At 38.0% G+C, this 26,974-nt stretch overlaps 1 protein-coding gene across 2 annotated transcripts; it reads right to left on the reverse strand.

Annotated features, from left to right (window-relative positions):
- Nucleotides 1-4,875: 4,875 nt before the first annotated feature.
- Nucleotides 4,876-22,061, reverse strand: LOC103710620 (uncharacterized protein At2g33490-like). Of its 2 annotated transcripts, none has more exons than XM_039131034.1 (11): nt 21,578-22,061; nt 20,119-20,191; nt 19,585-19,659; nt 19,086-19,147; nt 18,901-18,969; nt 13,676-13,704; nt 13,392-13,599; nt 13,053-13,283; nt 10,699-10,752; nt 7,211-8,225; nt 4,876-5,126 (listed from the first exon to the last, which is right to left on the reverse strand). In XM_039131034.1, the coding sequence occupies exons 1-10, from the start codon at nt 21,692-21,694 to the stop codon at nt 7,212-7,214; spliced, it is 1,932 nt and encodes a 643-aa protein (XP_038986962.1). In that variant the 5' UTR covers nt 21,695-22,061; the 3' UTR covers nt 4,876-5,126; nt 7,211. The 2 variants fall into 2 exon arrangements, with proteins under 2 accessions (XP_038986962.1, XP_038986961.1); XM_039131033.1 differs by having other exon boundaries at nt 19,585-19,677.
- Between the last annotated feature and the right edge of the window lie 4,913 nt (nt 22,062-26,974).

The following is a 26,974-nucleotide window of genomic DNA, read 5'->3' on the forward strand; positions in this document are numbered from 1 at the left end:
CTGATCCGCTTGAGATATAATGCACCATCATAGGAGGAGGTCGCCCGTATAGTGCTTGAAATGGAGTGGTAGCTATGGCACTATGGAAGGTGGTATTATACCAGTACTCTGCCCACATTAGCTGTTGACTCCATTTTTTTAGAAATTGGCCAGAATGACAATGCAGGTACTACTCAAGACATCAATTGACAACTTCAGTTTATCCATCGGTCTCAGGTTGATATGCAGTCGACATCTTGAGCTGGGTTCCCTGTAATTTGAAAAATTTCTGCCAAAAATTGCTAGAAAACAGCAAGTCATGGTCACTTACAATGCTTTTGGGCATGTCGTGCAACTTTGCTACTCAGTCAACATACATCTCAGCAATCATCTTTCCCGTAAAGGGGTGTGTGATGCCAATGAAATGCCCATACTTTGACAAGCGATCTACCACCACCAATATCGCATTCTTCCCGCTTGATGTTGGCAACCCTTCGACGAAGTCCATAGTCACATCGTCCCAGAGATTGGAAGGAATCGAGAGAGGTTGCAAAAAGCCTACTGGAGTTCGGAAATCAGCCTTATTTCTTTGGCACACATCGCAGGCAGCTACAAACTGTTGCACATCCTTTTTAAATCCTCCCAATGGAATGATTGTGCAAGCTTTTTCCAAGTTCGGAGAACTCCTAAATGCCCTGCGATTTTGGTAGAATGAAACTCCTCCAGTAACTTTTGTCGGAGGTTTAATTCGGGCGGAATGACAACCCTGCCTCTACTCCATAGCATCCCTTCTTTATACTGATAATTCGAGACATACCCATCTTCCATTTGGCCAATGAGCTTTCAGACCCACAGGCTCGTCTTCACGGACTCTGAAATAATTTGCAACTCTGGAGAACCCCCTTCACGAGAAAGAGAATCAGCAGCAGAATTATATCTCCTTGGGCGATATTTAATTTCATATTCATACTCCAGTAGCTTAGTTAGCCATTTCTGTTGCTCTGGGGCAGATACATGTTGTTCAAGAAAAATCTCAGGCTCCTTTGATCAGTGAGTATTTGAAATTTTCTCCCAAGCAAATAAGGTCTCCAACACCTCATTGCTTCCAAGATGGACAACATTTTTTTTGAATAAATAGGCCAAGCCCATTTGCATGGCCCCAAAGCCATACTAAGAAATGCAATGGGCCTCCCCTATTGTGATAAAGTAGCTCCAATTCCTGCATCTGAAGCATTAGTTTCGATAAGAAAAATTTCATTGAAGTTTGGGGTAGCTAAAACAGGGGTAGTGGTCATAGCTGTTTTTAAAGCCTCAAAGGCTAGTTGGGCTTCATTACTCCATTGAAATTGGGCCTCCTTTAAAAGCTGAGTTAAGGGCATTGCTACCAACCCATAATTCTTTACGACTTTGCGGCAGTAGCCGGTAAGCCCAAGAAACCCTCTAAGCTCAGTCATGAATTTGGGCTCTGGCCATTGCTTCATAGCTGCAATTTTACTATCATCCACTTGCACTCCTTTGATTGAAATAATATGCCCCAAGCACTCAACTTCTTCCCTCCCAAATGCACATTTAGAGTAGTTAACAAAAAATTGATTGTTATGCATTGTTTAGAATATAGTTCGAATGTGACTTAAGTGCATTGCCCAAAATGTGTTACAAATGAAAATATCATCAAAAAATACTAAAACAAACTTTCGCATGTAAGGGCAGAAAAGAGAGTTCATAGTGGCTTGAAAAGTTGAAGGAGCATTACACAAGCTGAAAGGCATTACCAAATATTCGTATTGTCCATTGTGCATTCAAAATGTCATTTTATGACGTCTTTTAGATGCACTCGAATTTGATGGTATCCTAATCTTAAGTCGAGTTTGGTGAAGAATTGCGCACCATGGAGCTCATCAATCATATCGTCGACCGTGGGGATCGGAAATTGATCCTTGATAGTAACTTCATTGAGTGCATGATAGTCGGTGCAAAATTGCTACGACCCATCTTTCTTCTTGACTAAAAGCACCGGGGAGGAAAAAGACTTTGGCTAGGATGAATAATCCCCGTTTCTAACATTTCCGCCACCTATTTTTCAATTTCACTTGTTTGAAAGTAAGCGTACCTTTATGGTGCACATTGATTGCAGTTACTCCTTCCTTAAGGAAAATCCAGTGGTCAACGTCACGTGCTAGTGGCAATGAACGTGGCTCATCGAAAAGGAGTTTGAACTCGTCAAGCAACTCTTTTATTTCGGATGGTAAAGTGGCCTGGTCCATGTCTTGATCCTCCCTTTTCACGGTTAATGCAAATAAGGCCCCACCCATACAATTCGTTATGCAGTGACTACACCAAAATTTCTTTAGTTGTTAAATGACATTGTCCCCACAATAGCCGAGACTCTCCTTCCCAACTGAATCTCGTGGTCAAGTTCCCCAAATCACACAACACGGGTACAAGACTTTCAAGCCATTGAATTCTCAGTACAATATCCAACCCCTGCAATGGTAAGGAAAATAATGTAATCTTATATTTAAAGCCTTGAACCTCCAAAGGTACCTCCTCATGTTTCTCATGACAAGAAAGTTGGCCACCTTCGGCAATCCGGACAGTGAAGCTATATGTGGTGGTCACCGGAAGGCGTAGTAACTGTGCCACCCGTTTGCTTATAAAATTGTGGTTGGAGTTGCCATCCACGAGCACAATAACTGGTTGCTTCTCCACTTGTGCCAGCAACTTCATGGTTTGCGGACCCTTCCAGTCAGAGAATGCATGCAATGTAATTTCAGCATGCCCTCCACTTCTTCCTGCTCCATTTCATGAATAACTGGTTTGTTTCCCGGCTGGTTGGTGCATTCTTCTTCATTGGTAATAGCTGCATTTTCAATCAGGAATAGCTGCGGAGTCTTACAACGATGTCCGGGCGTGAAACGTTCATTCGTGGCAATTGAAGCATAGTCCCTGTTCGTGCCTCAGCTGCATTTTGTCCGACCACAACCTCTTTATGGGTGAACCAACCACCTATTTTGTTGCTGTGGGGACCGGAGTTGGTGGAGCTGCCGCCACGAACCGAGCCGGAGTTGACCAAACAGGTTCTGCGCATAGCTGCTTCTGTCGTCGAGTGATTTGTTCATCCTTCATTCTAGCGATGCTGATAGCTTCCCTTAGTGTTTGTGGTTTGGACATCCGCACTTCATCAACAATTCATCCTTTAGTCCTCCAAGAAAGATCTCAATTAATATTGATTGCGGCCATCCCACAACCTTATTTGCAAGATGCTCAAAGTCCCGCTGGTAATCTCACGAGGTCCTGGTCTGTTTCACTCTGGAGAGAGCTTCATCAAAGCATTCAAATTCTGTAGGGCCAAAACGACACCACAGCTCTCTTTCAAATACTTCCCACGTGATGATAATGCCTTCATCCCTCTGCACCCGCTTAAGTCACTGCCACCATTGGTTGGCTTCTCCTTCCAAATGGAAGGAAGCCACCGCAACCCTCTGGTCATTAGCAATTTCTTGATACTCAAAATATTGCAAGGCCCTACCCAACCATTCAGTTGGATCATTCCCTGCAAAGCGTGGAAAATCTATTTTGATAAATATGGAACCACTAGTGTTAAAACTACCTTCATTTCGGGATGATGGTTGTCGAGAAGAGGATCCTCTTTCAGCATGGGAATGAGTGGTTCTCAGTCCGTTTAGTGCTGCCAGCATCTCCTGCATTCGTTCTTCCAGACCCCATATTTGCACTCGAGTATTTGCAGATTCTGTAGCAACGTGCATCTGTCCTTCACGAACATCTTGCAAGTCGTATTCTAGCTTTTCCAATCTCTCCTTGTGGGTACCCATTTTAACCTGGCTCTAATACCAAATTGTTGGAGCTCGAGTAGCGAATAACCAGAACCAAGGAGAACTAATTGTATTAAAATACTGAAACAAGGTTGAAGACAACCATCATTATAAAAGAAAATATTTCTTCTACCATTGAAGTGGCTTCAAGTATGATGGTTACTTTTTACGTAGCTTCGATTGCACAATAATGTTTATTTGTTATAATGTTAATGAGACACTGTATTTTATACTTTGTCAAAATTTGTAATTTCCATTGTTATTCTGCAATTTTTAGTTGGACAACAATGTTTCATACATTTTATTTTCTTTCTATTTGCTTAAATATATACAAATCTTTTTTCTTTTAAGTGGGCTTAAATTTCAGAATAGGCAGGCAACCTGGCTTGTGACCAACTCTAATACTGGAGATTAAGAGGGAATGGAGTCTGGTGTACGGGCCTAGAACTGGCTCTTTAAGATTGGATTAGGCCTGGGCAAAAATTAAAGCCTGATGTTCAGGCCTGGCCAGACCTAAGCATAGGCATTCGGCCAAGTTGCTTGGCTGCTGAAAATATGAACATAGGATTTTCGTGTTTCTACTCGGCCAACATGCAGAGTAACATCAATCCTAGGGTTAAGAGGGAATGCTAAGAAAAAGGAATTGAACCTTGGTAAAATATTACATGATTTTGAAATAACCTGCTACCAATGCCCATGACAAATCGATCGATCGCTCGATAAGGTAGCTCAGCTGTCAAAGCTTGTAGAAAACAAAGCCTTATCTTTCAATCCCTAGTTACCAAAATGATTTATGTAAAAAGAAATCAGATAGCTGATCACAAGATGAGAATGAGATTTTCCAGCACTCAATTCACAAATTTTAATAGTTATCTTCATAATTGGTCACTAGATCTAGATCTGTAGGCTCCTGATTAAGGATTGCCTACAAAGAGAGCCACAACTTCTATGATCTTAAACTCAAACCTCAGAGCACAATAGCACAAATCCGAGGTCATCTGAGTCATCAGAATTTCCACAAACCTCACAGGACTGATAAAGAACAAAAACTTGGAAAGAAAAATGAAAAGAACAAAAACCTTTGATGCTTTGTTTAAGAAAATCCAGTTCTTCCATTAATGAATCGTAGCATACAAAGGATTCATTATTTGGCGCTCATAATTTTCTTCCATTGTTATGACAGGTAACAAAAAATGAGATTCATGGCAGAAACTAGGAATGTACGTGCTATTATATGCAAAACCACTGGATCACAGGCGACCAAGTTGACCAGCTTTGGACAGCAAAAGCAAGGTGGATTTACTCAGAAGGATCCTGCAACCAAAGAAGCGAGAACAAGTTAGCTCACTGAGCAAACTACAACTTCACCATAAAATGCGTGAAGCTCTAGTCTAAAGGGGATGCTTAAATTGAATCCAAATATCAATTGCACTACAGAAACTATTTCCAAACGTAGAAACTCAAAAAACTACATAGATTTCTCATAAATCACGATAAACAACTTCTCAACAAGTGGGTAAGAACGTAATGATTGTTCTTTGCTAATGGTTCATATCCAAGCAAAATCCTCCGAAATGGAAGATATCCAAATTGTTTTTTACAAGTACCAAATCTTGGTTGCATTTTTCTGACCCTTTGAGCTCAATATAATGAAGAGGAGGTGTCACATGCGATATGGAACAGAACACTGTCACCCATTACTTACTCATTAGAGAGCGGCCAAAAATTGCAGAAAGATTATGGCATGTTTGGCGTTCTGTGACAAAACGGTCAGACCAATAAGCAATATTTTTGGAGTGAAGTTGCTTTTCAACAGCTTGAAATGAGAAGCGGCAGAAACACTACATTGTGAAGTGGCCAATCTATAAATAAACAAACATCTGCAAAAATTAAAAACATAAACCAGACAACCAAACATCCCGATGGGCTTGACTCTATATACAGTAGAATTTTGGGCCAAAGGTGTGTCGGAAGTGGTTATGCTTATGTTGTGGAGACCACCTTGATAACTTTATGCTTTCAATAATTTAACCTCTTTTAGCTTAATAGAGGGAAGAAAATGTTCATCAAACTGGGAAATGCTCATACTAAATATTGGACAAGGTATGAAGGCACCTTATAATGTGAAGTATGATAGAGAATTTGCAATGAAAGAGATTTCTTCCAACTAATCTTTTACCGCATTCACTTAAGACTAAAAATAAAAATATCATGTCTAGGTAATTCAAAATCATATGGAAGTGTCTTCGCAGCTTCCAGCATGCGCTTGGTGATATTTAACTGGAGACAAGGCAACTGATTACATGATGTGGTAATTTTTCCTTTTTTAGATCTGTTATGGGGAAAGATCATAAAGCATCATTTAGGTGGAAGATGGATCACAACTTTTGACACATTGTTGTTCGTGTGGAGAACCAACTGTTGAAGCATAAACAATGAACAAGGACATGCAAGCATACTTGGCAAAAATTAGAGAAACGGAGTCATTTTTTATCTTTCGAATAGAACTTGCATTGATGAGAACAAAGATGGTTGTTAAACATGCAAAAATTCGAGAGGTTACTCTCCCAGCCAGTTCATTTAGATTTTACAAAATAAAACATGTGATTATTAAGAGATAAGAAATCTGTTGTTTTGACTCTTTTTTACTTTTATTCTCAGCTAAGATGACAAGCTGTTTGTGTTATAGAATAGTGAAAAAAGAAGCAGAGGCCTTGAGATTATGCAAATTGTGAATTCGAAACCTATAATTTTCGGGGCATGTGATTTGTATGTCTTTTATGTGCTACAATGAATTTCTGAGTGAAATTTTGACAACAATAAGGAATCCAATAAGAGAACAAAAATGAATAACTCCCAGTTTAAATGTACAAGTGTTTATAACCAATCAAGAGTATAATGAACTCCTCCTATTGAATGACATTTAAAAAAAATCTGGAATCTCATATCGCATCAAGTGACTAGTGAATCCCTAAATATATAACTTAACATTCACTTAATATTATTTGATTAAAAAATTTCATGATTTATTGTACATGGCAATGTGGACTGGAGTGACTGATAAATCACTATAGCAACCACCCCCAACTTAAATTTGTAATCTGGAAATCATAAAAGCAAATGAAAGCAATTTGTTCTGCAATCATAATACTCCCAAACGAGTTAGTAAAACATTTGTAAAATAACAGGACAGCTTTCAAACCCATCTAACAATATGGGCATGCAGGTATGAGATTACAATTATTTTCCGCTTACATTCAAACATATCAACTGAAACTATTTAAAGAGAATATAGCACAGTAACATAGCTAGCAAATAAATGAAATATAAACCATGCAAATAGTGGACTAGTGCTTCAAAAACGGACAATATTATGCGCTTTAACAGCTTTCACTGACCTTATGCTTTCATAGCTCGAGTACCCAATTCTGAAGTTGTTGATGCTGGATGAATATTTGTTAGAGATATAGGTGACAGAGGAGGTGAAGCGACCTCTCCAGTCACTTCTGGACTACGACGAGCTTCTACAAACTTAGTAACGGGTAGAACCGGCTTTCTTTGAGCACTAGAAGGTATAGAAAAACTGCGAGCCATTGGACCAGGTGGCGCTGGTAGTGGTGATGCTGTAGGAGATGCAGTTGATGATGTTCTGCTTGTTGCCGCAAGCACTTGACTCCTAGAAACTAAAGGAGCTGAATGACCCATCAGACTGGAAGGTCTTGCAGCATTTGTTAAACTGGTGGGAGGTCTAGGAAGCTCATGAAGTTCACTAATTTTAGGTGATGGCCTAGTAGGAGGTGAGGTGCCAGGAGACACTTTTGAGGAAACCATTGGCTGTTTTGTGGGGGAAGCTGGCTTTGCAGAAAATACAGGAGAATAATCCATGGAAGATCTGTAATCAGAGGCAGAATTCATCGGCTTGCCTGATGAAGCTTTACCTGTCAGTGGACCAGAGAAAGCCTGTCTTTTGATTTTTTTAGTATCAGCAGTATGTGGATTAAATTGCAGCCCTAGAAGCCCCTCTGCCATGGGAGAAGGCATGAGGACAGGACCACTATTAATGTTGCTCTCTTTAAGTACTGACTGTGCTTTAAGTACCCTGGTGGGGCTTGATAATTCATTATCTCTGGAATCTTTCACAAGCTTATTTGCCACCAACGGAGATGAATGCCACAACTGTGCGGGCCAGCAACCCTTGCTTTCTAACTGATCTGCAGAAAATTTATTCACAGGCCCCATGGAGTCCGAGTTCCTAGATTCGCAGGGTGTGGGTAGAACGTAACTGTGAAACTTTCTTGTTGATAGAGGTTGGATTTCTTTCAACTTATCAGCAAAAATTGGTGCCGATTGGCTGCCAACCCCAGGGCTCTCATTGAAAGTAAATAAATGATCTTGATTCCTATCTACATTTTCCTGCATAAATGGAAAGGCACAATTTGGTAAGAGTGAAGTAACTATTTTTCTTTCCACAACAGAAACATCCTATCAACAGAGAGCATATAACAAAAATCCAGAAAAATAATGGGATGTATAATAAGGAAAAAGAAAACTGCCACATATGCTTTTACAGAATCAGAAAGACCTACAGCTCAGTTGTATACAATTTATAACTAATAGGTGTTGCAATTATGCTTCTTTTTCAATATTTTAGATTATACATTGTTAAAAACAAGAATGTAAGTTACAAACTGTCAAATGTATTAGGTCCAGATTATTTGTAGCCATGATAAGCACGCAAGAAAAGAAAGAAATTAGAAACATGAACAAGGAAAAATAGAAGTCGCTGTTTGTGTAAAATTTGTCAAAACCATGGATTCAGGACCTAGTCCATCCCATCCATCCTGGCCATCCTGGATTGAACCAGTAAGAGGCCAGGTCCTGAGACAAAAATGAGACCCAGGATCCACATAAATCAGCGTCTTGGTCCATACCTGTGGGTCCCAATCAGGACCAAGCAGGTTGGTGAATGGTTCACCTGGTACCAATTAGTATAGACGTGGAACCCAATTAAAAGAAAGAGCCCAAGGATGTCATGTCTTGTCTAACTGTTTTCTATCATGGAGGAGAGAGGAAAAGAAAGAATAGAGAGAGAGGAGGGGATGCAAGGGTGAGGAAAAGCAGGTACCAATGTTGGCACCTTAAACCTAACCATCAGCACAAAAAACCTACTCTAATCCTAATTTTTGACAAACTCTAAAAAGCCTGAACAATCATTAAAAGAAATAAACAACATAAAAAATGATAACAAAATTTCATCTCCCCATGAATCACCAGGATGCCAACCCATCCCATGTGTCAGAATGCAGGATTGTACCATCCCTGCTCGGTCCCTCACTGATATCGAAACTAGGATTGGGATTTGAAACCTTGGACTCAAAAGATAATAAGCCTTAACTAAATATCACAATCAATTGGCTAATAGCACAACATAACTCCAAAATTCATCTCTCAACAAACATTAAATGATTTTAGCAAAAAAAAAAAACAAACATTAAGTGTGTAAAGGCTTGAAAATATACATGAGATCCAACTCTACTTGATTTTCTTTGTTTTTTTGGTAAGGCAACTCTACTTGATCAAAACTTACCTAAGCTTAATATAGATAAGGTATGAATCCTTAAGTAGGCCCCCACTCAAATTAAATTTCCAGAACAGTCTCAGACCCAGGAATCCTTATATAACCCTAGAGAGTGAAGTCAACAGTAATTACATAAATTTAGACAGTTCATGAAATCCTAATATGACTATAATTAACTGCGCCGAAATAACCATAAGAATCACAGGATGGGTCTCCAGGAAATTGAAGTGTGCATATAATGATGCGTTGCTCCAGCTGCCAAAAGATCTGGAGTACTACCTCAACCTAGGTTGACTTTCTTGGGCACAGTGGTAATAGAGTTGCTAATTTCTTGTTAAAAGTACCTCTCCATCTATTTATAATATTACCTTTTGCTGAACTCTTACAACTCTCTAATTCCATATTAAACTTAAGCATTATAGAGGAAGATTAAATGGATATGGTGTATTTTGAAACTAAGGGTATGCCTTGATTATAATTTCGATCACTGTTAACTTTGAACAGAAGAAACGATATGCTGATAAGATGTCACCATGAAGTTGTGACGAGCATGTGTTGCTTATAGACATGATAGTTTCACAGCACATGGTGGCTTGGAAAACCTTGAGGGTCTAGAAATGAAAATGCATCTGAGATTGTCCCCCATAGAGAGGTTGTAGTTGTATGCATACAAGGCACTAAGATTAGCTAAAGAATGACTTGTTCATGAGTACAATAGCAAAGTCCTGAGACGAGTTTCTTTACAATGACAGCATAAAAGGGCAATCCAAGTGTTCCCTATGATAGCATTCTTAATAGACTTTTCAATCCACTCATTCATACAATCACTAACCATAAGTTTAGGGGGAGCATATCAACTAGTCAATTTCCTTTACACATAAAATTTCTAAAATTTACATCATTGATCTTTGAACCATTCGTGAAGCTTCAGTGGCAACAGAAAAATCTGAAGCTCTAGAATGGGTGAAACAGAAACCCATGCACATGAATGTGCTAAGCATACAAGTTGCACTTTAAAATGAAAAGGGGTTTAGTATATATTTTACCAACTTGACTTTGCAAGCCCATTTTGAATTCATAATGCTTCAAGATGAGATTCAACATATATAAACTAAAGTGTATTTTAAGGATAGACAAGATGTGATGTACCAAATAAACCCTTCCAGACCTTCAGTCAAGAAGGCAATTAGTGCCCATACAACATGCATCAACTAGACATTAGAATAAGAGCAGATGTTGACCCATGTTCATGATGAGATGGAAAGCTTGAGGCATCAAATTTATTAGCAAAATGAACAGAAAGTCTACCTTTGCAGATTCCTTAGTTAATGCAGGGGCAATTACATTGTCCGCTCGATCAAACTGCATGTCAAACAAAAGGCCATATTAGATATTCTAACTGAAAATGGACTGTGATAAAGGTGAACAAAAGCATTTGTTGGTCAGCTAACAAGCTAAAGAACAAAACCAGCAGAGGACCATTGATAATCATAATGTTGAGAATACAGGTAAATAAGCAAAAGGTTCATACCGATTAGAGTCAGATGAAAAATGTAACAAAAAAATGATTCATATGTGCTTTATTTTTTTCAATAGTGATAACAATCAGACATTTATTCAGCTGCAGGACCATGTAAATGATGTTTCAGCAAACTGTGCACAAAACTAGGTTTTCTATTTTCTCGGTAGCAAGCTAGTCATCCACTGGCTTTACTATAAAGCATTACGGTTTTCTTTTTATCAATCAGTTGCTTTTGTAGCATTTAATTTTTTGTTTCCAATTCTGCAACAAGGGATTTTGGGCATATTATAGATTAAAAAACCCCACATTTTCATAAATTAAAAATCCTACTTCACCATTTATCGGAGATCTAGTTGTAATATATGAGGTGTTCTCAAATCCCTCTAATTACTTCCATAGTAGTATTATTTAGTTGCTGCCTATTTTTCAGACCTTTCAACACCTGATAACCCTACTCAGCACATCGTTTCTAGAGCACTTTGCATATAACGAACTTGTGTGAAATGGCTTTCCCATCCTTATTCATCATTAGTGTTGTTCTTAAGATTTCTAAATGCAATATTCATAAAATCTATTTACTTGGTTTCACCAGATGTGTGTCAAGGCAATCTCAAGTTCTTGGGTTTTAAGGCCAAACCATCTCATATGGCTTAGTGGCTATCCTTCATTTATATTATACCTTAACCAGTTCCACTTAAAAATTTTCATTAAATAAATAATCCCAACTCTACCCTACCCAGAAATAAAATATAACGACCTAAATATCATCTCCTTAGATCATGTTATGTGCCTTCTTCACAATTGTTTCTTGATGTTGCACTGGATCTTTCATTAGCAATGAGCACAAAATTCTTTGGTCAAAATAAATTGAACTCTTAATCATTGTATGCAGCAAGCCAGCAACTACATTTTCCATGCATGAAGAGTATAGGAAAAGCAATATAATGAAACCATAGAAAAGAGGCAACTTCGGGACACTTCAATCAAGCCGCATAATTTTCAAAGAGAGGTCAACATAGGGGTGGTGAAAAGTGACCCGAACCAATGCTATTTGGGCCAAGTTTGGATCAGGGGTTTTTCAATTTGGGTCAAGTATGGTTCAGATTGTTTGACCCAGATTTTAAACAAGTCAGGTACAGGTCAGAGGTTTGACCCGACCAGGGGCATGAGCATAGAATTTTATTTGGGTCAAGACAGTTGAGGCCAGTTTGAGTCATGACCTCAGGTAAGCATCTTATGTGTGATTGATCTTCTTAACACTAGTTGTTCAATTCATCTTGAAAATAAGTCACTAAGAATTGTAAGGACTGGTTTAGACAGGCCAGGTTGGGCCAATAAAGGATTGATTTTGCAAAATTAGACTATGATAGGGGTCAAATCAGGTCCACCACCAAACATAATAGATGAGATGGCAATTGACATTGGATGTTCAAAAACTTGCTAGCTTAAACCTTAGATAATTATAGAGCATCTTTCCCAAATCGCAGAATGGAATATTGCTTGAATTTGTAATTTAAAGTTTACAATAGGACCATCTTCCATATCATGTAATTAGTTTTGCCATTGCATGCAGCCATGCACAGAATCGGGAACTTACAGAATGTTAGAAAAAGTTAGAGGCTCGAATAAGCAGTCCAGCCTCTTCAGACAGAGAGAGAAAGAAGGGGAAGAGCCATAACCCTAAACAATTTTTCTAAAATAACCACTAAGAAGCAACATTTTAAAACTAAATTAGAAAGTGACATAAGGCACAATTGGAAATAAGACCTAAGAATATAGCATCATTGGACTACTCAATGTAGAACATTTATTTCTTTTTCCTTGTTGTAAATAAGAGAATTTGCCTCTTTTCTCTTAGGAAGAATTTAATTGCTTAGTACACATATAGATATGTTGGCACAGCACTTTGAAAGAAGCACACAAAGAAATTATTTCAAATATGACAGCTTCTGATAATAAAATTGATTTATGTCAACGTCAAATCAAGCAGTAACCCATAAATTCACTGCCATCAGTAAAAATCATCTACTAAAATGATAAATGTCTACATCAAAAAAGATATTGCAAGTTTTAAACCTAACCTGCAGCAAGAAATAATGAATACACACTGAATAAGACCTTGAAGTAAATATGATCTCACCTCCATTGAATTTTTATTTGAGAAAACATCTTGATATTGGTCATTTTGTCCATAGTCAAAACTCAACTCCCCATAATCACTGCTATCATAACCAGAATAATCATCATTGTTGTCAGTTTCATCATCTTCAATTCCACCGAACTGATAATCAATATGCTGTTGTTCAGCAACTTCTTTAACATGTGGTTCAACCAGTTCAAGAGATCTAAGTCCTCTTCTGAATAAATTTAACTGAAGTCCAAGCAGGAGAAAACAAAATTTTAAAAGGAAAATGTGAGATTACTACATGTTCAATCAAACAAATAAATATTTCTTACATAAAATAGTTGAAGCCACAACCTGTGCAGCATGATGGCGAGCAGCCTGTGTTAGAAGACTTCGAGATTGACCTTGTTTCAATGATTTCAAGCGAAAGGAAAATAGGGCAGCCTCCTCTACATAATCATCTCGAGCTGCTAACAACTGTTGTGTTGAGTAAGTTTCACCTTTGGCATGTCTTAACCACCGTTTCTCCTGATGTGCCGCTAACATTAATTTATAGATATCTCTGAAGAAAAATATCCCAGAAGAAAATTATTTTTAAGATAAAGAAAAATAAACAGAAAATTGGAGCCGCTTCATACCTTTTATTATCACATTGTTGTTTCATCTCCTGCAATGACAATAAAGTCCCATTAAAAGAACAATACATCATGGCTTGGTCACAAAGAAAACAAAGGGGTTAAGTCTAGCTGGTTATTTCAAGAATATTCTCAGTACAAAATTCTGAAAATGTGGTTTAAGAAGCTCAATGCAGAAGTCTGGGAAGGAATAGGATTTAAGGGATGTCAATTTGGAAATCAGTCAGAGAAACGAAAGCAAAATAAATAAATGCTCTAGCCGAGTCCAACTAGTTATAACTAGATTGACAGCAAAATTTTTCAGACAAACGCTGAAACTGTGTACATGGCATGAAGGAAAAAGCAAGAAATAGGAAGTTGGAAACACAAACAAATGTGGATAAGCAATTTCACCCTAGGTCCTGAAAATATTATATATTGAAATTAATTTGAAACTGGCAAATTCTACGCTTTCTAGTTGATGCTCCCACATCCTAATTCTATTTAGATTTTAGAGCTTGATGAGTAATGATAGTCCAAATGACATGAGGTGCTCGATGGACCTCCTCCTAAAGATACATAATTTTTTTTACATTTTGCTTGGTTACATAAGTCCAATAGTACTACGCAAGGTCTGCCGAACCGCCCGATTCAGGCAATACGGAACCGACCCAGTGCAAAACCAGGTCGGTTCGTCAATAATATTCGGTTGCGGCCCCTACCGGCCGGAACTGGTCCTTTACCGCCCAGAACCGGCCGGTTCGGGTCCTTTACCGCCCGAAACCGACCGGTTCGGATCCTTTACCATCCGATTCCGACCAGTTCGGTGCCAACTCGGTGCGAACCAGCCGGTTCGGTGATCCGATTTCGAACCGGATTGGGTATGGGCCACCTGCCACTGCCACATGATGCCTTTTAAAGGCATCAAGTGCCATTGGGCAGGCCCAAGAAGGCCTTCCTAATGTAATTTGAAAGCCCAAAGGCATCGGATGATCCGGATATCTACAAGAAGCATCGCCCGACCCAATTTTAGATATTTGTATGTATGTTGGACTTTAAAAATATGCAATTGATTGTATTGTTTTTTAATTTTCATGTCACTACTTGATTTAAGAATATTTTATGTTGTTCATATGATGATTTGTATCATTTTAAAGCAATAAGATGCATATTCTAGGTTAAACCAAGATCATAGAAAAATCAAAAAAAAATATCAAGAAAACATAAAAAAATATCAAGAAAACATTAAAGAAACATCAAATTAGACTTAAATTCATAGAAAAAATTCGAAAAGAGTGATTATCAATTAATTTTTTTTGAGAACTCCAAAAAAAATAGGATGTGCCAGTCCGTGAACCGGCATGCCCTACCGATTCGATTCGGCACCGAACTAGTCCCGAACCATACCGGGCGCTGACCGGTATGGGTCCTAGTACCGGTTCGGCGGACCTTGGTACTACGGGTTCTCACCCTCCTAATAGAAAAAGTTTGGAGATCAAGAGGGAAAATGGCCTTTCATGTTTTACTTAGATTCCAGTGAAATCTACTATAGTATAAACCTGTATTTTACTATTAAATCTATGGTAAGGACTTCAAATTTGAATGGTTTTGAATGGTAAGGATTCGCTCAACACGATGGGCGAATCCTAAAGCATAAGGAAAGATTATAAAGAAAGAAAAAAAACAAAGGAAGGAGAGTTGCTTCTAGCAGAACATATGAAAATTACAGCATGTTTTCTTTTCTAAAATTCTAATTCATTCCTTCAAAGTCTTTCCTGATAGAGGTAGAGCTTTAATGAACTTGTCCACAGGGAATATAATCAAACCTACACAAGATTGGAACTATGAAGAGAGAGAAAGAGAGAGATACAATTTTAGGGAAAATTTTGTTCGGGACGAAGAGGGGATTACAAATTGTCTTTTCTCCTTACTTATTCCAAATTTTTGATCTTTAGTTTATTTATGTAAGCATGGTCCTCGCATAAAAGCCGCCCACTCATAAGACTACTTCAATCAATAAGCAGTCCACACAAGGTCCGCCGTACCGGTACCGGTCGGCGTACCGGTGGCCGGCCGGACCGGTACGGTACCGGTCCGGTCCGATACATACCGGCCGGTACCGGTACGCGGTGGTTTCAAAAACCACAGGGCACTGTGGTTCTAAAAAAAAAATCGTACCGATGCGACCGGCCGGTTCGCATCGGTACGTGGCCGGTACCGGCCGGTTCGCATCGGTACGAGGCCGGTACCGGCCGGTACGGGCCGGTACCGGCCGGTACCGGCCGGTACGGGCTCCGAACAGGCCGGTACGGACCCGTACCGGCCGGTTAAACCGGAAAATACCGGTTTTTTTTGTCGTTCCGGTACCAGTCTAGGACCGGACCGGTACGTACCGGCCGGTACGGGCCGGTACAGCATTCCATGAGTCCACACAACTTAAAAGTTGGCTCAGTTAAAGATAAAGGCCTACCTTTACCTAAAAACTATACTAGATCAAAACAAAAACAGCATTGTTTCCCATCTAGTCTCACTTGTTTAACCAACACACATAACATCTTATGAAAAACCCTAGAAAAGGACATAAGTATCATTATTATTATGTGAGGAATAATGATAGTGATGATGACGAAAGCTCAACACACCACAAAAAATAGGAAAAAAACTAAGCTCCCAGACAAGGTTTCAGTGTATCTTAATCCCAAATGAGCAATCTTCCACTGAAACTACAATTTTCTCCTCATCCAATTCTCTGTGGATTCCTTTCATTGCCCAACATCGTAAAACATTCAAGACTTGCTGCTTAGTTTCCTTAATTTTACTTCCTTAGCAATAAAAGAGAGCTCAAAGAGTCATCAAGTTCTATTCTAAAGATAGAGCTCAATCGCATAAATAAGCCTCACTTTCTTTATCATGGAAGCTTCCAAGTTGGAAAGTATCCTTCATGAGTAAACATGAAAAGGAGCACGCATTTTTAAGATATCATGCTATAGCATGGGTATGAAAACTTCTCAGAAGCAAACTAGCATCGCATTAGGCCTAGCTGTTTGTTTTTTGGCACATAAACATCATTAGGCCTAGCTGTTTGTTTGTTGGCAAATAAACATCAGCAGTGCTTAATATAATTCAGCTAACCTTTCAGTTTCTTTTCTATGTTGAGGGTGAATAAACATTTCAATCCTATCTTTTATAAACTTGCTTTTGTAATTGTCAAGTGGCACTAAATTAGAAAGCACGAGTCATTAAGGATCAAGGTACTAGACCCACACCCCTATATACATACTGAACCGGCTAGGGACTATAACATGGTACCCCTTGGCACTGTTTGCAAGTGATTGACCCTGGACCACCTAACGCTGCCTCAAGAAGGTTTTAAATCCCATGGGATAAGGGTGTCCCAATTTCTACATGGAACAAGATGCCCCCACTTTCCTGCCACATTCCAGTGGCAGTCTCGATTGAGAGTCCCGTAGGTACCCTTCGCCTATCTCCCCTTCTTTCCTTTCATTTTGCTTTTGTTTCCTTTCTTTTGCTTTCTTCCTTTCTTCCTTGTTTCCTTCCTTTTTTTCTTACCTTCCTTTCTTTCCTTTTTCTTCTTCTTTTTTTCTCCTATCCCTTCCTTTGCTTCGTTCTTTCTTTCCCTTTTCTTTTTCTTTCTCTTTCCTTCCTTCCTTCTATCTTCCTTTCATTCTTTTTCTGCTCCATTCATTTCTTTCTTTCCTTTTTCTTCTTATTTCCTTTCACTTTTTCCTTTCTTCATCTTTTCTTCCTTTCTTTTTTTCTTTTTTTTCCTTCTTTCCCCGCATGGATGGGTTTCAAAGTCCCAACCGTGTTCCAGTCCCATTTTCTCACACAAATAGGATAGGATGTCCAGGACGTCCCTGTCCCGCTGGAACTTACAACCTTAGCCTCAGACCTACCCAGTCTCACCCCATACTATCCCATACTACTCAGTTCACCTTTTTAATTTCTTTTTTTTTCACTCATTGAACCGGCCCTCTACTGGACCATGGTGACCCTGTATATTGTATATACTATATTGAACATGACTAGTACGGGTCCTTATCTTGATTTTTAAATCCTTGGTCTTAGTTTTACAGCATGCTCATCAAGGCAAGATTTTAAATACCATGGGATGGGGAAGTCCTACTTTTTCCCTGGAACGAGACACCCCGCACCTTGACACTAGGATAATGGTCATTGTGTCCTATCCCGACTCTTTTCTAGACTCATCCCATCTCACCACTCAGGAAGGTACCTCATCCTGATACTCAGGAAGGTGAGACACCCCACCATCCCACCATTTAAAAGCTTGCTCTTACTTAATATGTAGAATGGAAGAGCAAATCTTCTCCCATCTATTGGCACCAATATAAAATCCTATTTAGCCACTTGATTCAACCCATTTTATCTCTTTCGATCTCATTTGGATTTCTTTAGCACAAAAGTCTTATGCCAAATTATATCGACTTCTGATCTTACTTGCTCTTAACAGGATGAAAAAGTCAATACTCCACTTCTCCACTAATAACCATTGCTTAGGCCATGAAATGAAAAAACAAAATGTTGAATTCACGACCCTTCAATCAAACTCCACTTGTTGACCCACAACCTTTTAATGGTGCAGCATAGGGGGGTGTGGGTGCACAAAAAAGTATCTCCAACCATCAGAAACATTTCATGCCATATTTCACTTGGTAAGTATTGTTATCTATTAGAAATAAATAACAGTATTATAATAGAAAGCTTATCTCAGAAGAATAATAGTTTACTTGACTTTATCATCCTTAGCTTTTTATGATATAGAAAAAATAAGTTTGGACACACAAGAATATGTCGGGTCTATTTGATCACCAATTGAGCTCGTTATCACATGAGTCAGCCTAAGGATGAGCCATAGCGCAAAGGTAACATTGCCCCATTGTGACCTGGAGATCATAGGTTCAAAACACGTAAACAACCTCTTCACAAGCGGGGGTAAGGTTGCATACATGTAACCCTCCCAAGACCCCACAATAGTGGAAGCCTTACGAATTGGGCTTCCCTTTTTTTTATTAAATGGGTCAGCCTGGGACAGATTCATGATGTATGTGGCAGCTGCAGGCATTTATACAACATAAGAATAGAGAAATTTGAAGCTAACTCTACACATTATATAGTTAAATAAACACTTAGTTAATCAGTTATTGTGCCCAGGATCAAAATGTAAAACATTTTTTTCATTTAGAACAGAAAAATCAAAAGGAACAAACCTCCACAGTTCGAAGCTCCTTGAGAAGAGACTCAGATGGTTTTGTAATTGTCTGGATGATATGGGCACGCTATGAAATAAAATTTAACATAAATTCCAATCAACTGATGTTGGATCATTTGCCATACGAAATATATGAAAGGTTTGTGTTAGCACGCCTATTCACAATATAAAAACTGGACTCACATAGCTATTTACAAGTTTCTGAAGTCCAAATTGTGCTTTCCCCAGCATCAACAAAACCCTGCCTGCATGCATAATCAAATTCAAAATGCAAATGACAAATCAAGAGGTGAAATACTTTTGAAAAATTAAAAGATTACTTGAGGATTAGTCAACTTTCAAACTTCAATATCTAAAATAAGTATCTTTTAATTTGTTTCTAATAAATAGAGTCCTGATATTGTATGTTTAGAAATGAGGGATCTGGTAGACAGTGCTGGCAAAATTCCAGCATGCATAGAATAAAAAGGGCTTCTTGAATGATGCTTTCAGAAAGCGTACAGAGATATTTCAAGAAGAAACGAAAACTTTAGGAATTCCAGAAAATTATTTCAATCTATATTCAGTTATTGTCAGGATTTTCACTCTCATTTTTGAAATATTACGTATAACCAGAAAAGCAGGTTAGTAAAATTAATTGACTGCAAGCAAGACAGGAAACATGAAAGTTTGGTTCACTCACCACTATCCTCATCATCGTTCAATGCAGTTTTTTCAAGCAAACATGTACCCATTTCCTGCAATGCTTCTGAGAACTCTGCAAGAATATGTACATCTAAGAGTAGATCAGACAACAATGGTTATTTTTTAGATTTATTTCACAAGTTCTCAAGTAGTAAAGACTGGTCATTTGCCACAGTATTCTCAACTTTGCATATGTTATGATGTAATTTATTCATCAAACATATGAGCTCAAAAGCAAAACAGGTAATTTTTTTCCATAATATATCATAATTTTTTATAAAGTTACTGAATAAGAAACATAAACTACTTAAATTTAAGTTTTCTGGTTATAAAGATTGCTCTGTATTTTAAAAAATTTTGCAAGAAAATTACATCCTGTTTTTTACTTTGCAGATTCGACACTGTTTTAATTTTTGCAGATTTAGGATAGCTTTTAGCTTTTTAGTTTCGACTTTAGAGTTTAACATACTTTAATATAATGTGAAACATTTTAATGTAGAGAACATCCTAAGTGCAGCATAAAGAAATGTACCATATGCACTATTTGCAGTGGCAGCTGCCGCAGAAAGCAAGCTATCATAGCAGCTCCTCATGTCTCGCATGTCCTGCAAACACGAAGCATCCAAGTGTAAGAGCTGATGGTACAATTGAGAAGAAGAAAACATAGATTATTCTTTTAGGTTGGCTCATTGTTTTTAGTAGATTAAACACAGACATATTTCTGCAAATGATATGCAGATTGCTTTGTTTGCCCGGTCCATTTGAAAGAATATCCATTGATTCTTAAGTAAATTTTCACTCAATCTTCTTACTCCATATAGAATGTCTCTCAACCATCCCCACAACCATTACTAGAGCAATTTAATACTTCTCAACCATCCTCCCACCCAAGATTCGCAAAAACCAGCACCGAGAACTGTACCAGTACATTACCAGTTCAATATGCTCCACATCCCATACCAAGACAAGCTATCAATAATTTTTCTTACACCCAGCCATGGTACCACTCGAAACCGAGTGGTACAGGTCAATGCCACATGGTATGGGGTGCTTCTGCTCGGTTTGAACCGGTATGCACCGGTTTAGCTCATATACCAAACCAAACCTTGGTATCATACAGGTACCTTACCATTATCTATGAAATTTAGTTTAACAAATATCCTTTCCAAATTAATCATAAAAAAATCAAATATTGATTGTATTTTGTGCAAAAATGATATACAAAGTGTGAATACTAAGATTTCCCATTTGGTAAAATGCTCGAGCTTATTATGGTTGGGAAAAGTGTGAATGTCAAAATTGCCAGGATTCAGTTCGGGTTAAAATGGTCTAAAACAGTTCCACCTAGTCCTGGAGGAGGTCTAGTTGCTGCTTTTCCGGAATCACCTGTTCTATCTGTGACACTTGTTTGTATCATCGAGTATGACAGGTTAGGAAGAGCATAGAATAGAGCTTGCAGTGATTAAGTATAAAAAAACTTCAACTTTGTGGACAAAACAAGGTGGACAAAAAAAGTGCATTAGATAAGAAACCAAAAAAGCCATTAAATTCCATAGAATAGTGAGGGAAAAAACAAAATCCTTCTGCTTCCTTCAACCAAAATACCTAAATTAATACACTAGTCAGCTCAGAAGACAAATGTAGACAACTTGAACTCCAGCAAGAGGATCTAACCCCTGCAATATAACTAATTATACTTTAACTAGTTTAGCAAACTATAATAAGAAAAAGAAAAATAGAGTAACCCATACACATATTAGAGAATCCCCGCTCTCTTCCCCTCCCCCCACCCCACCCCCAAAAAAAAAAAAAAAAAAGAAAAGAAAAAAAAAATTTGCATCAAAAAAAGAAAAGAAATGAAAACCAGAGATACTTCGAGCTGGAAGGAGACACGCACTAAAAATCCCATCTTTGCCGCCAATTTCGAGATAAGGAGATCAAACAACCAAAAAAATCGGAGCAAATGCCTTAGGGAGGAAGAAAAGCGTCACCTGGGTGGCCTGGACGAGCTCATCCAGCATCGCCGGAGGGTGATGGTGCTCACTCTTCTCCTTGGCATCGTGCCGGTGTAGCGTGAACCCTCGGAGCTTCCTCAGAGGCGACTTCATCTTTCTCTAACTTTCCCTTTCAAAATCCCAACACCAAATCGTATTCCCCTTCAAGATCCTGAGATAGGAAGGAGTAAAGCGGCAGAAAAAGAGATTGGAGGAGAGAGGATAAGGGGAAAGAGAGGGAAACAAAATCTCCTTGTCCCTCTTTGTGGTCAGCAACCCTAGAAAGACCAGGATGCGTGAACAAAGTAGAGACAACCCGTCTCTCTCTCTCTCTCTCTCTCTCTCTCTCGCCTTCCTCTATCTTGGTTTTATTTCAGTTTATAATTTCCGGATCAAAGAAGACATAAATACTCGTTCGTAGAGAAAGTGGGGAGAAGAAAAAGAAGCTGAGAGCAGGGAGGGGGAAGAATGGAGAGGGAAGAATTGAAGGGTGAGAATAGCAAGGTAGCGTAGCCTTTCTCCCCTCGTATCAAAGTTTTTGGTGTCGGTCAAGGCATACGCGGTGCCGTGACCGCTGAACAAACACAGCCCCCGCCATGCTCCCGGTTCCAAAGTCACACTGCCTTTATTGGAGGAGGACCGGTCAAAACTGACCGAGACCAGCCCAGAGATCATCATGGGGCCCATCATATGCTGGTTTGTGATCTCATTGCACCGTTCACCCAATTCAAGCTAACCAATTTCTTAAGCTGACTGCATCTCATGGAGTAAAGGTTTTGACATTTTGACATCACTGTACCACACGCAATGTACACGTGACAACAAATGTAAATGTCAAAACCTCATTACTTGAGCAGTCCTAACTCTTGATTTTTGGACTTTTCACGCTTGTTCAAAGGCTTCATGGCCGAGACATGAACCCTACGTGCCAAAATTACTTGCTTTGCATGAACATATCCGACCAATTTATAGTGGACTGCTATTATTAGTGGAACACTTCACATTTGTTTCTAAGCAACATCGGCAATTCACATTGCTAGCCCAATTGAAATCATAGATCGGGTTTTCTTTTCCCTCTTTTTGAAGTTAGATATTTAAACTAGATGAAAGTTGTATGATTTTCATGATCAACTATATGTTGCTTGTGCTTTACATAGACTTTTTCAAAAAATAATTTGAACTCAAACATTAGCATGGCAATAAAGTGATTTGTCCAAAGATTGCTACAATGGTAGGTATATGACCATTTTAGGGTGGCATTTAATCTGGCATCGGTTATTTGTTTTATCAAAGAAAAATTTAATGATACAAGCTCTTGTCTTATAAGCGAAAGGTCATGGTTTCAATACTTAAGAAGTGGTATCTCTCAAATATTTTGGTCTCCACTTAAGTCCTAGTTTGATGATCATGAGCTTGGTTTGTTCATGTACCTACCTTAAGGCCTAGGAGATGGGGTGGGTTAGTATGGGGTTACCCTTGTGTCTTCTATCTCTTAAAAAAAAAAAAAACGGTATTTTGGTCACCTTGGACAATATGAAGAATTAAGGCCTAGGAGATGGGGTGGGTTGGTATCAGGTTACCCTTGGCTTCTCTGTCTCTTAAAAGAAAAAGGTATTTTGATCTCTTTTGGACAGCAATTAGAAGTTGAAGTTTCTAATATTTTTCGGGAAGAAAATGGATAGGTGGGTCGAATGTAATTTTAGAGGGATTAAAAAATTGATGCAAGTATTGACCCAATTATGGAAAAAAAATTTAATGTAAAAATTTATCTTTCGAGTTCCACCACTTCTTCATTTTGCTTTCATTTCAGGCCATTGTACTTATAAAAAAGTCATTTTCTATAATTGCTCTGTAATATCTATTTTACCTCGATTTTTGTTTGGCAGTTGCAACTTCTCTTTAATAGTAATCAATTATTTAATAATGTGATTATTCTGTCAGAATGGGCCTTCATTAAAACAATTATTAATTGCTCCAATACTTATAAAAATTATTTTTTCTGAAAAAAATTATTTAAAATAAATTAATAACATATAATGATTAATAAAAGAAAAATATGCAGCTATACATCAAAATCTCCATTCATTGAATAAAATATCATTTTCAACCAAAAATTGATAATTTTTTGCTCAAAACTAGACATTGTTAGAGTAAACCATGGAAAGTTAAAGGTACATGGCAAATTTCCTTGTACCAAATATCTGTCTAGATTTATGGGCATGCAAAGAATATGGAAAAATTAAGAACAACCAAAGGCACATGGTAAAATTTCTCTGAACCAAAGATCTATCTAGATTCATTGGCATACAAAGTGCATGAAAAATTCAAGGACAATCAAAGAGACATAGCAAAATTCATCTATACCAAAGCCCTATCCAGATTCAACCTGTGCATATTGTAATATTTCCTTTCTGTTAGCTCTCTGATTGGTGCTTTAAACTGTTGAGTGATTTTTTATCTTGATTGGAGTGGGTAAGCAACAAGAAGGACTCTATCTTTTACAAGTTATTGCTTTTGCATTCGCTGGAAAATATATTCCAAAATTTAATCTTTGGCATTGGCATTTGGGACCCTAGTCAAATAATGATATTTCTATTTCCAATAAACATCATTGAAGTGTGTGCCCGTGGTAAAACAAACTCGACAACCTTTTTTATGTTAGCTCAATGTCTCCTTCTATCCCATATGAATTGATTCACTAACATTTTGGGTAGAATCGTAGTATCATCCTTATCTAGTGCACATTATTTTTTAACAATTATTGATGATTACACTTATTACACTTGGGTGTATTTGATGAATCACAAATTAGAAACACCTTACTTTTTGAATTCTTTCATAGCCATGGTAAAAAAGCAATTTAATCATTCTGTTGAAAACATTTGAAGTAATAACATCTTGAATTCTTTTCCTTCTTTTTTCATAGTCATGGAATCATTTAACAGCATAGTTGTGTTGGAACTTTTTGGCAAAATGGTGTTACCGAAAAAAACATCAGCATTTACTTGATATTGCTAAAGCATTAAAATTTCAAGCAAATTCACTTTTCTCCTTTTGGGGCGACATTCTTCTTACAGTTGCCTACTTTATTGATCTAATGCCCTCTCCTCTTTTGAATTACAAGAGCACATATGAATTATTGATTAACTCCGAACCCACTTATAAGCATCTTCATGTTTTTGATTGTTTAGCTTATACCCATAATTTTCACAACAATGTGTATTCATTGGTTACCCATATGGTCAAAAGGGGTATAAGTTTTATGATCTTGATAACCACACCACTTCTACCAACTAGATGTTAAATTTCAAGATTTTATATTTTCTTTTTATAAATTATATGTTGGTTCTCCAACTCATTCTATTATTTCGTTATCAATTCATGAATAGACACATGAGATATTGCCCCTACATTTATTTGATACTTCTCTAGCATTTATACCAATTGCTAGTACTAACGAGGATCCCAATGGATACAATCATGCTGTTTCATGCTCCCATTGTCTCTCATCATTCCTCTCAACAATGCTCCACCCTATGTTGGCTAAAAGATTATAAGTGTTCCACTATTGCTCATTGCCACTCTCCATTGACTTCTTCAAGTGCGATCTCAAAAGGTACTAAATATCCTATATCTCACTACCTTAACTCTCTGCATTTTTTCAAGCCTCACCTTGCTTTTGTTTCAGCTTTATCTTTTAACTTTGAACCTAAAACTTTCAACTAAGCAATGAAATATTTGCATTGGAGAGATGCTGTGGTAGTAGAAATTCGAGCCTTGGAAGAGAACAATAATTGGACTATTACTTCTTTTCTATCAAAAAAGAAACCTATAGGGTACAAATAGGTTTACAAAATCAAGTACTATGATAGTGACTCTATTGAGAGGTACCAGGCATGCTTAATGGCAAAATGATACACTTAACAAGAAGGGTTCAACTACCATGAAACTTTTGCACTAGTTTCCAAGTTAGTCACAATGATGTGCCTTTAGCGATAGCTACTAACAAAGGATGGCCATTATATCAACTAGACGTGAACAATGCTATCTTACATGGTGATCTACATGAGGAAGTTTACATGACCTTATCTCCTGATTTTTCTAGTAAGGGGAAGAATCGTATTTGCAAGCTCCATAAGTCTCTTTACGGTTTGAAGCAAGCATCACTGAACTAGGTTGCCAAGTTTTCAACCACTCTCCTTGAAGATAATTTCACACATTCCAAAGTTAATTTCTTATTGTTTATGAAGCATCATGGAGTTAGCCATATTTTTATCTTGGTATATGTTGATGATATCGTCATCAATAGTAATGACTCCGTGATGATTGATCATGAGACTTTTTTGAACTCCAAATTTCATATCAAAGATATCAGTCATCTTAAGTTTCTCCTTGGCATTAAGGTGGCTCGATTATGCAAATATATTTTCTTAAATCAACAGAAATACTCTAGACATACTTGATGATGCTAGTTATTTAGGTGCAAAACCCTAATTTTCTAATGGAACAATATTTGAAGGTCAATAACTCATATGGACCTTTATTACTGATCTTTCATCCTATCATAGGTTTATTGGGTGACATTTATCTAACCGTCACACTTTCTGACATTATCTACTCAGTCAATATCCTCCACCAATTCATGGTCCAGCCAAGGAAACCTTATATGTCTGCCTCTTTGTGTGTCTTATGCTATTTAAAAGGCACTAATGCAGGAGCAGGAGCCCGAGTCATCCTAGATGTGCGTCGTATTTGGATCGTCGCTTGGGTGTGCCCGAAACACAATGGGTCCAGTATTTTCAGCACCTAGTTACATTAGGTTCTTAATTTGGATTTGTAATTTGTTGATTTGTATTTGATGATTGAGTCCATATAATTGAGTACCAAGTGGCAATTAGATGTCGTGAAGATCAAAGCATGATGTGTAGACTTTGACTTAGTCAAAATCGAGTTGCCCTATGAGTTCTAGATTCTTTCTAATGTCAAGAGATTAGGAGGCATCAAGAGTCCATGAAGAGAAGGACTTCTCCACGTCAAGGAATGAAATTAATCTCCCCAACCATGCAAGGAATACGCTGAAGAGTCCTTCTTAGAGAAAGATTTCCAATGACGCGTAGGGAAGAATTGCATAAAGAATTTTGAAGAGAAGCCTTGGTGCATGAAGACTCCTCCTTCTGCTAGGATACCTTATATTTGTTGATTTTTAGGATCCTTTGATGTAGCGCTATCCTTGAGGAATACCATGTTGAGGAAGACTCCTCAATGCTAATCCAAAAGGATTTAACGCATGAAGTGCCAACGCATGAAATTACTTTGTGTGAAGGAGTTCCAACGCCTCAAAGAAGTTTCAACGCCATCACATGGAGTTCATCCAACGGTGGAGAATTTTTGTTG

Source organism: Phoenix dactylifera, chromosome 10, assembly GCF_009389715.1.
Source record: "Phoenix dactylifera cultivar Barhee BC4 chromosome 10, palm_55x_up_171113_PBpolish2nd_filt_p, whole genome shotgun sequence".
Classification (NCBI taxonomy): domain Eukaryota; kingdom Viridiplantae; phylum Streptophyta; class Magnoliopsida; order Arecales; family Arecaceae; genus Phoenix; species Phoenix dactylifera.